Source organism: Anabrus simplex, chromosome 1 (assembly GCF_040414725.1).
Source record: "Anabrus simplex isolate iqAnaSimp1 chromosome 1, ASM4041472v1, whole genome shotgun sequence".
NCBI lineage: Eukaryota > Metazoa > Arthropoda > Insecta > Orthoptera > Tettigoniidae > Anabrus > Anabrus simplex.
The window spans coordinates 146,944,025-146,960,265 of NC_090265.1; the positions used below are offsets into that span (position 1 = coordinate 146,944,025).

At 39.9% G+C, this 16,241-nt stretch overlaps 1 protein-coding gene across 1 annotated transcript in view; it reads right to left on the bottom strand.

Annotated features, from left to right (window-relative positions):
• LOC136858255 (frequenin-1) overlaps nt 1–16,241 on the bottom strand; it is a 435,568-nt gene that overhangs the window by 69,866 nt on the left and 349,461 nt on the right. The window contains exon 4 of the mRNA XM_068225291.1: nt 9,687–9,776. Coding sequence (XP_068081392.1) covers nt 9,687–9,776 — 90 coding nt within the window. The remainder of the gene's footprint in view (nt 1–9,686; nt 9,777–16,241) is intronic.

Consider the following 16,241-nt stretch of genomic DNA (forward strand, 5'->3'; position numbering starts at 1 on the left):
GGCGTTGTTTCAGTTTTCAACGCTTTGTGTTGATTTTTGTTTTCGAGTTCCGCGTAAGTATATGGTATTGCTTACGCAATCAAGTTGGAGGTTTAAATATTTTAATACGGGTAGTAAAAGCATAGTAAAAAGAAAAAAGTGATTGACAGTGGGCGGCTATGCCTAGCCATTTTCAAGGCTGCCAACGGTGGTTTGTTAATTTTCTGTACTTTAGTTTTGCAATATTATTTTATTACAGTGTATAGAAATTTACAATGGTGAAGTGACTGAAATGGCAAAAGTAAGTATTTCACCTTTGAAAGAAAATCTTAATTTTATGCAGACTTTTTCTATTTTTCTCCATGTCTTTCTATTACATTAATTCATCTCTTAATTTGAAAAATCTGATGAAAGAAATGGGGGGGGGGGGAGGGAGGGGGAGACGTCGGGCTTATATTTAATCCATTAAATTCATCTGTAACAAAGGTTGAATTTCTGGATCAGGAAACGCCACGTTTAAAAAACATATGTGGCAAATCTCTGATTGTGTACATGAACGGGAACGAAAGTGTTATCGAGCGAATTCATTACTGTACGAGTGTAAAGATGTGATTAATATTAATTATAGTAAATATCACATTAGTGGGTATGCCCTTTTTTCACCAGACCATCCATAAATTCTCTATAATTTGTGGTAAATTGAAAAATAAATAAATACGTACATAATATATTATTGTAATTTCGGGCTCTTTAAATTACTGTGAATTATTCTCAGAGAGTGTAAAATGTCTGGGTTGAAAGTCGGCTCAACCATTTAATAAACGTAACTTGTCACGTCCGGAAGCGAGTGATAGGCTCGAAGCGATGAACAATTTTGCGCTTACCTTATCACGTAACAGTAAATGAAATGGCGTATGGCTTTTAGTGCCGGGAAATCCCAGGACGGGTTCGGCTCACCAGGTGCAGGTCTTTTGATTTGACACCCGTAGGCGACCTGCGCGTCGTGATGAGGATGAAATAATGATGAAGACAACACATACACCCAGCCCCCGTGCCAAGGAAATTAACCATTGATGATTCAAATTTCCGACCATGCTGGGAATCGAACCCGGGACTCCTGTGACCAAAGGCCAGCACGCTAACCATTTAGCCATGGAGCCGGACCACGTAACAGTGGAGACTCGATATGAAACTCGAGATCCTATTTCACCTGAGAGTGTTTAATCTATCTCTAAATAATTTAAGGTAAGCTTTTTCCTTGATAGCTCTGACCGTTGCTGTTGTTTACGAGGACATTTCATGTAGAAAAATGTAACGAATTTTGTAAATAACACAGGATGCAGTTACTGCAGAGGTGATTCACCATTTATTGCGGGGAAGCGTGGACTTAAATGCATTACAAACTTCAGGTGTTTCTAGTTTAATTCTTTATGAATACTTAGAGAAACGGTTTGAAATATACCGGCTAATCTGTCAACACTTTACATTTCTAAAGTTGTTAATTAACGAGGTTGCTTTTACATTAAAGTTGTATTATAAACCTGCCTTCACTAATGAAACACCCCGTTTATTTCAATTTTGAAAGGATTAACCCGCGCGCTGTTAAACACCTGTTTACACATCTCACTGCCGATATAACGTACTAAAATTCAGGAACACGACGTGTGTTTCATGACCTATTCATAGATAATTAGTTGATTAATTCCACTAGAAGTCCATTTAGTGGTTAGTGCGATTACCTGCCACCCCCGGAGGCCTGGGTTCGATTACCGGCCCTGCCACGAAATTTTTGAAAAGTTTTACGAGGGCTAGAACTGGGTCCACTCAGCCTCGGGTGGTCAACTGAGTAGAGGGCGTTCGATTACCATCTCAGCCATCTTCAAAGTGGATTTCCATAGTTTCCCAGTTCTCCTCCAGTCAAATGCCGGGATGGTACCTAAGGTAAGGCCACGACCGCTTCCTTCCTCTTCCTTATCCATCCCTTCAAAACTTCCCATCCCCCTACACGGTCCCTGTGAGCCCTCCTGGGTGAGGTATTGGTCCTCTTCCCCAGCTGTATCCCCCAACCCATATAGGTGGGATCCTTCGCTGAGTCCGAGGGAAAAACCAACCCTGCAGGGTAAACGGATTAAGAAAGAAAGAAAGAAAGAAAGAAAGAAAGAAAGAAAGAAAGAAAGAAAAAAGAGAGAAATTACACTAGAATAATCCTGACCTGATTTCCGGATATCATTATTGGTGACATCATTCGTTCACCCATTCTACCCTCCAGTTGATATGTCTAATCTTGAATTCTCTTTTTAATTCTTTCAAGTACTTGAAGTCTCTCCACAAGTCAATACCGTTATCTCCTATTTCTGTTTTCTCTACCTAGTTTCCTCCTCTCCTCATCTTGCCATCACTTTTGCCTTACTTTTCTCCACACCGATTATCATTCTCCAATCTTTCAACTATTAACTTACTGTATCAAGCTGTTCTTGGACTCTCTTCGCATCCTTTCCTCAGAACAAGCGAACAGTATGTGTTCCTTCTTGTACCCTCCTGAGTTAATTGTGCTGCCGCACAATAACGTAAAAGTAATGGTGACCATGCATTTAACAACTTCCGGACAATTCAGTAAATTTGTAGATCATGTGCGGAGTGCGAATAGACAGTGGAGTGCTTCACTCACCTGCACATCTACGAACGCGAAGATGGCTATTATTTTGTACAAGACAGAAACGACTCTCAACACCACTCCTCTCCATTCGCCTCTCTCGACACATCCGGAAACGTTCACAACGATGATCAAGTAAAAACTGGAGTAAGGTAAGGTCGCAACTTAACACTCCTGATGTCTAACTTATATAGCAGTCTCGTGGTGTACGGGTAGTGCGTCTGCCTGTTAGTCGGAAGCTCTTGGTACGATTCCGACCAGTCCAAGAATTGTAATTCTAGACTAAAGATTGAAACAGGATTTACTTAGCCTCAAGAGACCAAATGAGGAGCTATCTGATAAGAGGCTGCACGAAACGTCGTGAATACCAAGCATTACGACTGTATCAGGTTGCCGTATCGAAGAAGTTTACCGCTATTGGATATTACGATAATAATTTAATGATGGTATAAATTGGATAGGTGAAATTCAGCTGGACAGAAGTAATGAAATCAGGTTGTTGTATACTAAAGACTACTTGAAAGGACTCTTTTGGTAATTTGTAATCTGATATACTTACAATGCACGACTGCATTTCGTTTGCGATCTGACTTAGAACACAATGTAACGCAACAAATTGTTTAGAACTTGCCTTAAGTCGCACCGACACAGATAGGTCTTATGGCGACGATGGGACAGGAAAGGAGTAAGAGTGGGAAGGTGTCGACCGTGACCTTCGTTAAGATTCAGCACCAGCATTTTCCTGGTATGAAAATGGGAAACTACGCCTGCCGACAGTGGTGTTCGAACCCACTACCTCGCGAATGAAAGCTGACAGCTATGTGACGCAAACCGCGCATCCACTCGCTCGGCACGTAACGCAACTGATCTAGAAATGAGTGGTAACTAGCGATGAGTAAAGGATTGTCTACGACAGGGAGTTCCAACTATGGCTCATTCCACGTTAAGAAAACAGTATTGCTCTTACGGACCTACAACGATTGAACATACCCCCTCTAAGAGTCCCGTAATACCTCGTGGTTAAGGGATATTATACTGTACTTTGTAATGTATTATGAAAGATAGATAAAAAGGATGAGGCATTTTTGCCCGTGAGGTATTAAAATAACTATATAACATTTTATTTTTCATAAGTACATTCGAAGGGAGGAAGTACAATGGCGGGAACAGCCATCGCTTCGTTGCCTTGCTTCATTTGCCTTCTATGTTGCTCTGGTACAAGCATCTGTGAATCGCGGGCAGCTCACTTCTGTAGTGAAGTCACGTACAATGTTTCTTTATTGCATGTGTGTTTTTAGGCTGTAAATCAGTGCGTACTTGTCTTCTGTTGAGTGAGTACCATAAAGTTGTCTAATGGCAGATATTTTATTTTGGTTGTATATTGCATAGTATTTTTGTGTGTTGTATTATTTTCGTACTGGACAGAAGTTGTTAGTGAGGATTTTGATGCTGTGGTGTGCAGCGATAAGTCATGGCATAACTTGTACTGATACAAAAATGTGTCGTATGTTTTGTTTGTGCTTGGTTTTGTTATTTAGCTGTTCTTTCTTAAGCGTATTTTAATTACCGCTGTTTTCTTTAAGACCGCATTTAATTTTTACTATTGTCTTTTGTTAAGCGATACAACAGCGCAGTAGTACCCCGCATTGCCTGGTGAAATTTAATAATAATAATAATAATAATAATAATAATAATAATAATAATAATAATAATAATAATAATAGACTAATAATAATAATAATAATCCGCCTCTGTGGTGTAGTGGTTAGCGTGATTAGCTGCCACCCCCGGAGGTCCGGGTTCGATTCCCGGCTCTGCCACGAAAATTTGAAAAGTGGTACGAGGGCTGGAACGGGGTCCACTCAGCCTCGGGAGGTCAACTGAGTAGAGGTGGGTTCGATTCCCACCTCAGCCATCCTCGAAGTGGTTTTCCGTGGTTTCCCACTTCTCCTCCAGGCGAATGCCGGGATGGTACCTAACTTAAGGCCACGGCCGCTTCCTTCCCTCTTCCTTATCTATCCCTTCCAATCTTCCCATCCCTCCACAAGGCCCCTGTTCAGCATAGCAGGTGAGGCCACCTGGTCGAGGTACTGGTCATTCTCCCCAGTTGTATCCCCCGACCAAGAGTCTGAAGCTCCAGGACACTGCCCTTGAGGCGGTAGAGGTGGGACCCCTCGCTGAGTCCGAGGGAAAAGCCGAACCTGGAGGGTAAACAGATGATGATGATGATAATAATAATAATAATAATAATAGTTTTACGTCCCATTAACTTCTTTTACGGATTTCGGAGACGCCGAGGTGCCGGAATTTTGTCCCTCAGGGGTTTTTGCGTGCCAGTAAATCTACCGACACGAGTATTTGAGCACTTTCATATAGCACCGGACTGAGCCAGAATCAAACTTGCCAACTTGGGGTCAGAAGGCCAGCGGCTCAACAGTCTGAGCCACTCAGCCCGTCTGGGGAAATTTATTATATGCATCCTTCACCCTTCGAGCCCATACAAATATTATTTGCCTATTTTCTCCGCCGATTTACCATACACTTCAATGCAGAGGTTTTTTATGTGCCGTAGTTTACCTCTGATTCTGTACAAACAAAAAATAGCCCCTGTAAACTCCCCGCCCCCTTTAGTTCATACAAATTATTTGCAGCTTAGTGTATTCCGCTTGTTATCCTGAAGTTAAATATTGAATTTCACAGATTAATGTGCCGCCGTTCCCCCGTGATTGTGTTGCGCAGAGCCGTTCGATATGGCAACCCTGTTGTCATAAGAGCAATACTGTTTTCTTAACGTGAAATGAACCAAAGTGCGTTCAGTACAAAGAGTCTCGGCATAGGTACGAGTTCTTGTGGTGAGGTGTCAGTGTGACCACAATTCGATCGTCACTTATCTTCCTTCTTTCCTCACTACCTCCCTCTTCGCGTTCACAGAAAAGGTGCTGGTACTACTGTTAACACAACATGCATTTCTTCTTGAAGGAAAAAAAAATATTTTCAGTCATACTGAACATATATCTATTTTAAATGTCCCGCTCCTTGGCTGAATTGTCAGCGTATTGACCTTCGGTTCAGAGGACTCGGGGTTCGATTATTGAACGAGTCGGGGGTTGTAATCGCGCCTGATTAATTTCTCTAGCTCTGGAATGGGTGTGTGTGTTCGTCCCCAAACAGGTCTTCCTTTACATATGACGCATCAGCAGCGTGACCTCCTTCATAGGTGAAGATTGAGGAACAGGAGTGTCAAAAAAAGAGTGACATCGCAGAATTTTGAGGGACACAGCACAGTACTAAATCATGAGTCATTACTCAAACCTCGTCTTTCAAATAGGATTTGCTTTATTATATAAACCAAAGACCGCCTCTGCGGTGTAGTGGTTAGTGTGATTGGGCGCCACCCTCCCGAAGACCCGAGTTCGATTCCCGGCTCTGCCAGGAAATTTGAAAAGTTATACGAGGACTGGAATGGGGTCTACTCAGCCTCGGGAGGCAATATGGCCTACCCGGTGCAAAAGAGTGACAACACAGTACACATAAAGTTGACACGACAAACATGGGCCAGAAGACCCTCATGGTAGTCCCCTGCTACTGACACCACACGCTGCCAACGATGTGGGAGGCGCTGAATACCATACCACACCATATGTGAATCGGGTCACCTGTTGGCGCACAGCATTAGCAATGTCCTCTAGTGTTGCAAACCGCCTACCGCGTAGTGGTTCCTTAATCTTTCGAATGAGATCAAAGTCACAAGGCGAAATGTTGGGAGAGTACCATGGATGCTCCAATTCTTCCCATCCCCAACGTCGCAGTAGCTGCCCTACACACTCTGCTTTATGTGGTTTTGCATTATTCCCAACGGCTTCCACTAATTCACTGTGGCATTCCATCGCATTTCTCTCTCGGAGAACGGCTATTTTGATGTAAGCGCTCTGTTCAACATGGGTTACTTCCATCTCGCACGACATCCACCAACTGACTGATTTCACAGCCCTCCCTGCGCTACTACCAGCTATCACAGAGCCGTCTGTTGTTCTGCATACACATTATGCCTGCAGAACTTCCACACGACACATATACATTTGTGATCCGTTCACATATCTACAAGAAAAAATAGTTGCCATGACTTTTGCCCCAATCCTCGTATTTTCTTTAAGGTGCTGCGGTCCTCCGGCTGACAAAAAGATATCAAATTACTTATTCGCCTCCCGGCCTTACCAATTCTCTGCGGATGGAGTTCTATTAACTATCGGGATGGTGAATCTTCGTCAGAAAAGAAGTGGAGTGTAATAAATAGGAAGCGTGTTTCATGGACCATAGCAAGCAACGCATGAAAACATGCGAATCCTCTACATTCAAAACCCTCTAAATACCATTGTTTCAAGAATTGAGATATGCATAACAGTAGATTTCTAAGGATGAGTTTTATTCGTTTGTGTAACTACCGAGTTTCAGAAAACACTGTCATATTAAAAATAGTTTCTTTAAATCACTGTTAAATGCAAAATGTTTTATATCCATCACCAGTTACCTTCAAAAGCTTCTGTGTGTATCAGCCAATGAGAAATTCGAGATCTACTGAGGAATAAAAATGACGTCGCTTGTTTCAGTGTTCAAAATCGGGGAGTGGGGGATCAGCACTCTGGTCAACCTAGCGAAGTCGTCTTATGCACCTTGAGCCGCGCAATGCACCGGTGCAAGCACTCTGAGAGGCCCTGCCATGCGCAATATTCCAGGGATACACAAGCGCATTTGGGATTCAATGTGACGGCGGGCTGATGCATGTAACAGTGCTAACGGAGTACATTTTGAACATTTCATGCTGGTACGTTCTGTTCCAGTGTATTTCCCACGATTAATGTAATGTGCAGAGTTACAGAAAGTGAGTTCTAACACGTGAATAAAGCGATTCCGGGACCATGTATATGTAAGATATTTTCTTCTCCTACGTTTTGCCGTACCTTACACTAACACCCTGTATATCGGACGGGATTCGAAAGTCATCCACCCTGGTGAGAAGCCAGTGATGATGCTACTCGTCTATCGCGCTACCACCCTACTTTACCCTGCACGTCAGCTTCTCTGACCATGCCGCATGCCAAGTTTATAAAAATTCACGTGCTTTATCGCAGGTTAAGAATGGTTGAATCAAAGAAATGTTAAATTATTAATCTAGTTGTGTGCTATCCTCAGTCACGATAACCAAAACTTCCAATACTGAAAGTATTTATTCCAAACATCACAAAATCTGGTTTCCACTAATCGCTAGCTAAATTTTCCTTGAATTGTAAGATAGAGATAGAAGAGTCCATTGTCTTAGTAAATTGAATACAGGTATCATAAGTAGATTTATTCTTTTCTCGATTTGTAGCAAAATATGATCACACAATCACTGAAGTCATTTCCAATTCATGTTACGTAATTTCGTACTCTATGAGCTAAGTAGAGATCAAAATGGAGAAGTTTAAATTGAAAGATGATTCGGAAGAATGTTTTCTAGAAGTTATTTTCTTGCAATATTTTAAGCTCGATACGCGGTTGAACAACTAGTTCTTTATAATTCTGTACAATAAAAGTAAAATTCACTGCATTTCTTAAAGCCAATAATTACCAGAACAATAGAAATCATTGTCATACTGTCTATCGTAAGCCTACCCACACAAATCGCCACCTTCATGCAGATTCCCACCACCATCCAGAACAAAAACAAGGCATTCTCATGACACTCGCCAAGAGGGCAAGACGAATTTGTGAGCCATCAAATATCCAGGTGGAGATGGACACGCTCAAAGTCACGTTCAAGGGTAATGGTTACAGCGATTTGCAGATTCATAGAGCTCTTCATCCCAGACAAACGACCAAGCAAAGTTCACAGAAGGAAGAAGTGAAGGGAACTACCTACTTGCCTTATATTCACAACATCACAGATCGAATTGCGAAGGTCCTCCGCAAACACAATGTAAAAACCGTGTTTGGCACCGTCACTAAAATTGCTCATAGTCTGAGTAAAACTAAGGACAAATTGTCCCCACTTTTACACCCTGGGGTATACGAAATTCCCTGTACTTGCGGTAAGGTATACACCGGCCAAACATGCCGGTCCATTGATACCCGTATCAAGGAATATGAATGTAATATTCGTCTCAACCAGCCAGCCAAATCGGCAATAGCTGAGCACGCTCTATCGTCGGGTCATGATGTCATGTTCCAGGATGCTCGAGCTCTTACTCACACTAGACAATACAGGCCCAGGATTATACAGGAAGCTGTGGAAATACGTAGAAATCCTAACAATTTCAACAGGAACACCGGCTATCAATTAAGTAACACCTGGTTGCCAGCAATGAAGGATTTACGTAGGTAGTTCCCTTCCCTGTCCCCTTCACTATTCTTATTTCATCTCGGTGTTTTCCAAATTCGTACGTTCCTCATCGCCAGATGTTTCGTTCCAGGCTTGTGTCAATGTCATACACCTATCAATGTCATATGTTGCGTACACATGTTATGTGAACCTGTTAGACTGTTTCTGATGGTTCGGTCAGCTTCCGCTTTGAACGCTAGCGTTGTGCCACGTTTGGGGAGCCATCTGGTGACGAATGAACGTACCATTTCCACTTCTATTATAACGTCTAAATTCCAAAAAAGTCATTGTTTAAGAAGCCTTTCTCGTGGACAGTCGAGATTTTCTTCTGATGACGCAGAGCACAGTTCTCTGCGAAACGTTAAGAATTTCACCTTATTTTCTTGACACGGCATAAGCCCAAAAGCCTATGCAGTATCATGTCAATAGAAGTCATTGAAAAAAATATTTTTTCTCAATATCAATATCATATCTCAATATTCAACCGAAGGAACCTGATTATCCAAAACAAAATTTTACGTTACCACTGATACCCTGACACCAGGGTGTCTCTTTTAAATGCTTCTAGACCCAATGCCATTTCTTTCAAGCTTTGCACGTGATTATAATGCCCTTCAGCCTTGATTTACTATCATGTGCTTATCTCTGGTAGGTTATTGGTGTAAATTTGTACTGTTTTACATAAAAATTTCTCACATTATTCTCGTCGAACACCCTGAAGACAAGTGAGGCGAACTTCGTAGGATCACCTTGTGGGAAGAACTGCTTGTAGATCTTGATGAATCCCTGCAAACAAGAACATCTCATTTCAGTTCAACAAGAATGAGCATAAATCACCCTATTTGTCTTACTTCTCGAATAACAATTGATATATACTGTAATTATTTAACAAAGGATTCCAAAACACATTTATTAACAATGCATATAACAACAGAAATATTATCTTATTGGAATAAATAACATTTATATTTTCCAGGAAAAATGGGTTTCGAACTTAGGAACACCCTCTCATAAAAAGGGAAAAGAAAAACATGACTTATTTACTTTCCCCAATATTGGCTTCAGCATTGGAGTAAGTGTAATGTTCGCACATACAGTATCTTCTATATGTATAAAATACGAGTTTTCTCTGTATATTGCACAGAATTTAAAAATAATGGTATTTCTGTATCGGCCGTGTGCACAGTAACAAGGGAATATACTTTTTGATTTTCAGTGATGTCTGTCTGTCTATCTGTAAGTATGCACGGGCATCACAGGAAAATAGCTGAAGAGAATTTAATGAAAATCGGGATGTAAAGTCGAGGAATGAGGCACTGCAATCTAGGCTATAAATGATTTTTATTCATGCTGGATAAAACGGTAGTTTAGAGGAAGGTGCCTAAAATTATTATTTTTCAAATGCGGTACACATATTATTGGTCCTATCGAAAAGTAACGGGCGCCAGGAATTGTTCTCCGCAGTGTCTGTGTGCTGCTGAGTATGGCAGCATGAGCAGTTTAGTTGGCAGCACGGTGTCACATCTGTCACCCTCGCTCGCTCGCTCGCCGGCAGGCCAAGTTCAACAGGGTAGCAGTACAGGAAAAGCCACACGTGTTAGCTGTGGGCTGCCGAAATCGTCAGTGTGTATTGCAGTGACCGAACGTTCAGATAGATTACTGAAATAGTGCAACAGAATACAGGCGGTAAAGTTTACTACTGAAGAGAGTGTTTTTTTGATGGAAGACGTTTTTCGCGAAGGCGATTGGGTTACAGAAAATGTTAAACTAAAATTTCAGGCACGGTTTCCTAATTCAAAGTGTCCAAATTGGGATACCGTTCGGGATTTGATAAGTAAATTTCGTGTGACCGGCTCAGTCCACGATGTACCGGGAACATACAGGTGTACAAAAGTAATCCAAAAACGATTGATTAACTTAAAGTGAATATCATTAATTAAGTGGAGTCCATTACGCAAGAAAGTTTAGTGAAAGTCTTTGACACTATGTGTAGACGTGTTGAAGTTTGTCTTCGAACACAAGGACAACACTTCCAGCATCTGTTATGAATTGCTGTGGCGAGTACAAAGTTTACTGTTTGTTGTTTCTTTGTTTGTTTGTTTTGATACAAGCGGTAGTAGCCGTGCTGGCAACTTAACTGCTAATGCAACCTCGCACAGCAGCACCTAGGCGCTGCGGAGAACATTTCCTGACGCCCTGTACTACATAAGTTATAGAGAACAGAAGTTCCAATCTTTTATGTCTTAAACAGTTTTACCATACCCACTATGATAATAGAATTCATGAATTTAGACTCTTGTTGCTTAGTTCATATCAACGCCGAGCACTGCTAACATGGAAATATTGTTTAATTGTGTCAAATGGCGATGGATTTTGTCATGATTGTCATAAGGTGCGATCATCGGTCCGTATCGACAAGGAAAATTGTGAAAATGGTTATAAAAATGAGAGAAAACTGCAAAGTAACGATCACTTGAAGAATAAGACAAGAGGGAATCATGAAAGAAGGAAGGACTGCCTTTATATTACATGCTCTAATAACCCAGAGTCGAAAGAAAACTAAATATGAAGGCCTTCAATGAAATGAAGTGAAATGGCGTATGGCTTTTAGTGCCGAGAGTGTCCGAGGACATGTTCGGCTCGCCAGGTGGAGGTCTTTTGATTTGATACCCGTAGGCGGCCTGGACGTCGTGGCCAGCACGCTAACCATTTAGCCATGGAGCCGGACAAGGCCTTCAATATCGAAAGCTCATAAAACTGATCATCGACCATTGTTGTGATGTGATTTGTCTCTTCTGCTGCCACTCATCTCCGATGGATGGGATTACTACTACGTCCCAAGTAAAATAGCATGCCTGATATTGACGGAAAGTAGCTGGGAAGTTAGATAACTTTGCACGTGCTATATGATAGTCCCTTGAACGATGGGTACTACAGCTATTAATTTATAGATATATATATAGAAGGCAGAGCTGTGACTGACTGTCAATCAACGTCCAGTCAAAACTGTTGGAATTTGGGGATACATTTCTATTGCGTAGGTGCTCACTAAGGAAGGGTTACAAAAACTTCCACCCCTAAGGGAATGAAACGGGGGTAAAACCATGAAAACTAAAATATTAATTCCTCCGAGACCGTACACCGGACAAGGTTGAAATTGTACTCAATGATTGCTCCGTTGTGTAATAGATGTTAAATAAGTTTAGAGTTTGTAGGAAGAGGATTGGAATAATTTACCAAGGGAGGTGCTCAATTAATTCCCAAATGCTTTGCAATTATTTAAGAAAAGGCTAGGTGAAAAAAAAAGAACCAGATAGGGAATCTTCCACCTGGGTGACTGTCCTAGATGCGGATCAGTGGTGACTGATTGGAACCAGCCCTTAAGGGTGAACTGGGAGTTAATACCCTAACGGGTTTTGACTGGCGGGTGAGGCCTGGTTACAAAAATATTCATTTCTCTGAAGCCGTTTCATTTACGAAATTAAAATTTCACACGATGCTTGCTCCTCTATGTCCTAGATTTGAAATAAGAAGTGGTCCTAAAACAACACACCTATAAGTGGTTTTGACCTTTTGATGTAGGAAGTTGTAATTTTAAAAGAAGGTTGTTCTTTTATGTCGTACGTATCAAATACGACATAATTAAAAATAATTCACGTATGTAAGGATTTTGATCATGCAGGAGTTGTTGAAGTTCTAAAACTAATCAAGGTTTCACAACAGCCATGATATTGGACTTAAATTTCCGACTCTTTTGTCAAAAAATAAATTTGTAAAGCTGAGAAGTGTAAATGAAATAATCTTAAACTCAGTACACGAGTGTAGGACGCAATTTTTTGAATATCTATTACATTAATAGTACCTACGTATTCTTACGCACACTGAATGTCTCTAAACTTATTTTAAAAGATTTAAACCTTTCAAATTATAACATTTCTACAAGCTAACATATAGTAAATATCAAAGGAAGTTTCATCTCGATTATTATCAGAGTACACACACACAATTCTTTGCCTTATATTAAATAAGAAATGGTCTTAAAATAATACACTCCTGAGGAATTTTGACTGGTTGAGGGTGTGGGGGTGGCATGAAACAAACATATTCATTTCTCTGAAACCGCTCGCTTACAAAGTTCAGATTTCAAATTATATCCTAGGAGTTAAAAAATGAAACCGTGGAGAGTTTAACGGGGTTAATATCCCAAAATAAAAATATTCATTCCTCCGAAACCTTTTAATGTACAGTACGAAGACAAAATTTGAAATTGATGTGTTTATTTTCCTAGCTGTAAAATAGGAAATATTTTAAAACAATCCAGCTCAAAGATAAATGACGTTAGTTCTTGAAACGAAATTTACCATCTCTCCAAAACCGTTTGACGTGCTAAATTGTAATGTTACGAGAAAGTTGTTATTTTATGTCCTAAGAGTCATACACTGCCTGACAATTACTAAGGAACAGACATTGTTAGAAAGGAATAATCACAGGCAAGTGCATCCATGGAATTGAGCCAAGTTGCATTATTTATAACTGTAATGAATATCATAGATGGAATATTTCCACATAGTAGAAACTCGGTTTCTCACAGTACTGCAGAAAGGAGGACCACACAAAGGGAGCCTTAAACCTAAGGAGTCTCTTAAAGTCACGTTCTTTTGTCCCCCAATAAAGTAATTATCTCTGAACAATACGGCAGGGAGACGCCAAACCCACTAGCAATCAAGGTCAACGCTCAGTACTTTTCCATAGTGTGTGAGAGAGAAACACGAGGGACAATGATGAAGGAAGACAGAAATATCTACCAAACACCCCTCAGAATTGAAGTGGAAACAGTCCAACTTCCCTGTTAGAAAACCCTCTCAACCAATCAGAAGCTTTTATTCTGAATATTTCGAATAGAGCGCCCTCAAATATTCAATCTTTTGACAGAAACTGGCAGTAGTTAATAATTTTTCAACTGTAAAGACACTGCAATTTGTATATTATAAACAGTGAAGGATAATAATTCTGTTGATGTGCAGCGAATATTTAATTAAGAGAGGATGTGTCTGTGGACGAGGGTGTGAGGATATTCCCGCCATTGAGGTATTACACCCAGCATTACGACAGGTGAAATAGTTCGACCGAAGCCATCTCAATTATGTAAATGTCTATGATTAATTCGGTGAGCGCAGTGTATTAATCGACTTACCGGAATTTTATTGATGAAGTGTGACATTCATGAAGTACCAGAAAGGGATGCATGACTTAAAAGTCGCTCCCTAAGTCAGCTTATGCCATTCCGCGAAGAAATCCAGGGAGGCACAGGACGCCTAGCAGAAGAATCACCTGTTTTTCGACGGTCGTGTAGAGTAGACGTGTAATGTCAATTCTCCTATTTGAGGAGTATCTTAGGGGACAGTGTAAGACAATTACTTAACATGCAGAGCTTCAAATGAATCTTTATATTTATTTAGCAACACTATCGCACACGTCAGATATGTTAATACATCTAGAACTTTTATACCAGATTTTGTTATGACAAGTTGGTCACAGATGATATTTTCAGTGCGTATTAACTGGTTATATTTGACTGTTACATGGGAGACGGAGAAAACTTCTTTCCATGAAAGGCAGGCGGTACTCCAGCTGGCTCGGAAACACTTTTGGTTTCACTAATTCATAACAGACAAGTAGAGGGAAAGAGAGTGAGTGAGCCGTTCTACTACAAATAAGTCATTAACATTACTACAGAGGCCAAGGAACTGGTAAATAGGATTAAATCGGCTCGAGGACAGCAAAGCAGGTATGCGGGGAAAATACTTTCACACAATAGTAAGTCCAGCACACATAGTAAACGACACTAGAGACCTTCAAAACGCGTGTTACGCAGAGGAGAAGTGAGAAATAAAAAGTGTATATAATTCTCTTCGTATTATTATGTGTTTTAAATGTTCTAGTGTTAGAATTAAGGCATCAAGGATATATAAAATGCGTGTGAATAGTGCAACCAATATCATGGATGGATACGTCGGTATTATGAAGATGCATATTTTCTTTGTAATCATGTTCTAATTCCACATCGGCGGATGCCCTAGCATGGGCGAAACTTCATTGCAAAATGTGAGTAAAATGATTCATATAAAAATCTAACATGGAGTATACTATTTTAATTATTCAGTTACGCGAGCTGTCAAGTAGATATGTAGTTATTGTAATTATATTTTAGGGTATAGCACAGAGGAGATTTGATAATGACAATTTATTCATGCATGATGGTGTCAATTTTATTTGTTTTCTTATTATTCTTATTAATATTATTAATATTCATTTTATTATTATTGTCAATTGGACTAATTTGTTTAAATGCATAGGCCTACATTTAAACGATATTAGGGACCGTCAATATTTTTTTGATGATTGCACATTATGAACTTACGATTTGCTAATTAAATGATATAAAATTATTTTGATTATATCAAATTTTCTTTTATTCGTGGTTATTTGTATAATTTCCGTTATTTTGATACATACTTCACCTGAATAACAAGATTATGGACAGGTGAAGAATAATCATTTTGTTAATTGGTCACAGTGGATTTGAATGGATTTGATTAATATTATTGCGATACGATATAAAGCACTCAATTGGGAGATTGTAGTTGAATATCTCAATAACTGGGGAGAATGAACCCAAGGAAAAGATGTTATGTCATAAGGCTCAAACGATGATAGAGGATGATATTATGTGATAATTGATTATGCACTGAAGACGAATGTCTCAAGGTAAATGAGTTAATTATGTGTTACCAGCCGCCGAGCTGCGATGGAAATAATTAAGCCGTAGGTGCTAATAAAGTGAAATAATATTCAAGCTATGCAAAGCTGATATTGTGAATGTGAAAATAAATGCCAGCCATGATGAGCCGAGGGTATAATGAAAGTGAGCGGGAGGACAAGCCCATGTTTTTCTTGTAATTAAGGTGCATTAATAATGGTGAATTATCCCAATGAACAGATGCTGAGGCAACATGACATACCATCTTAAGCGAGATAATGATATGCAAAACCAAGTAAATTTATCGATGTAAATGACTTAAAAAGATAGTCTATGATCCCAATTGATATGCGAAGATTGTATCACAATAAGTATTCATAAGATGTTATTTGATGTGATTCAGTTTGTTATCACGTTTCTTTTGGTTTATTGCCAGTTAATTTTGGATAAATTTATTTTGTAATATTCATCGATTTATATTAGAGAAATGG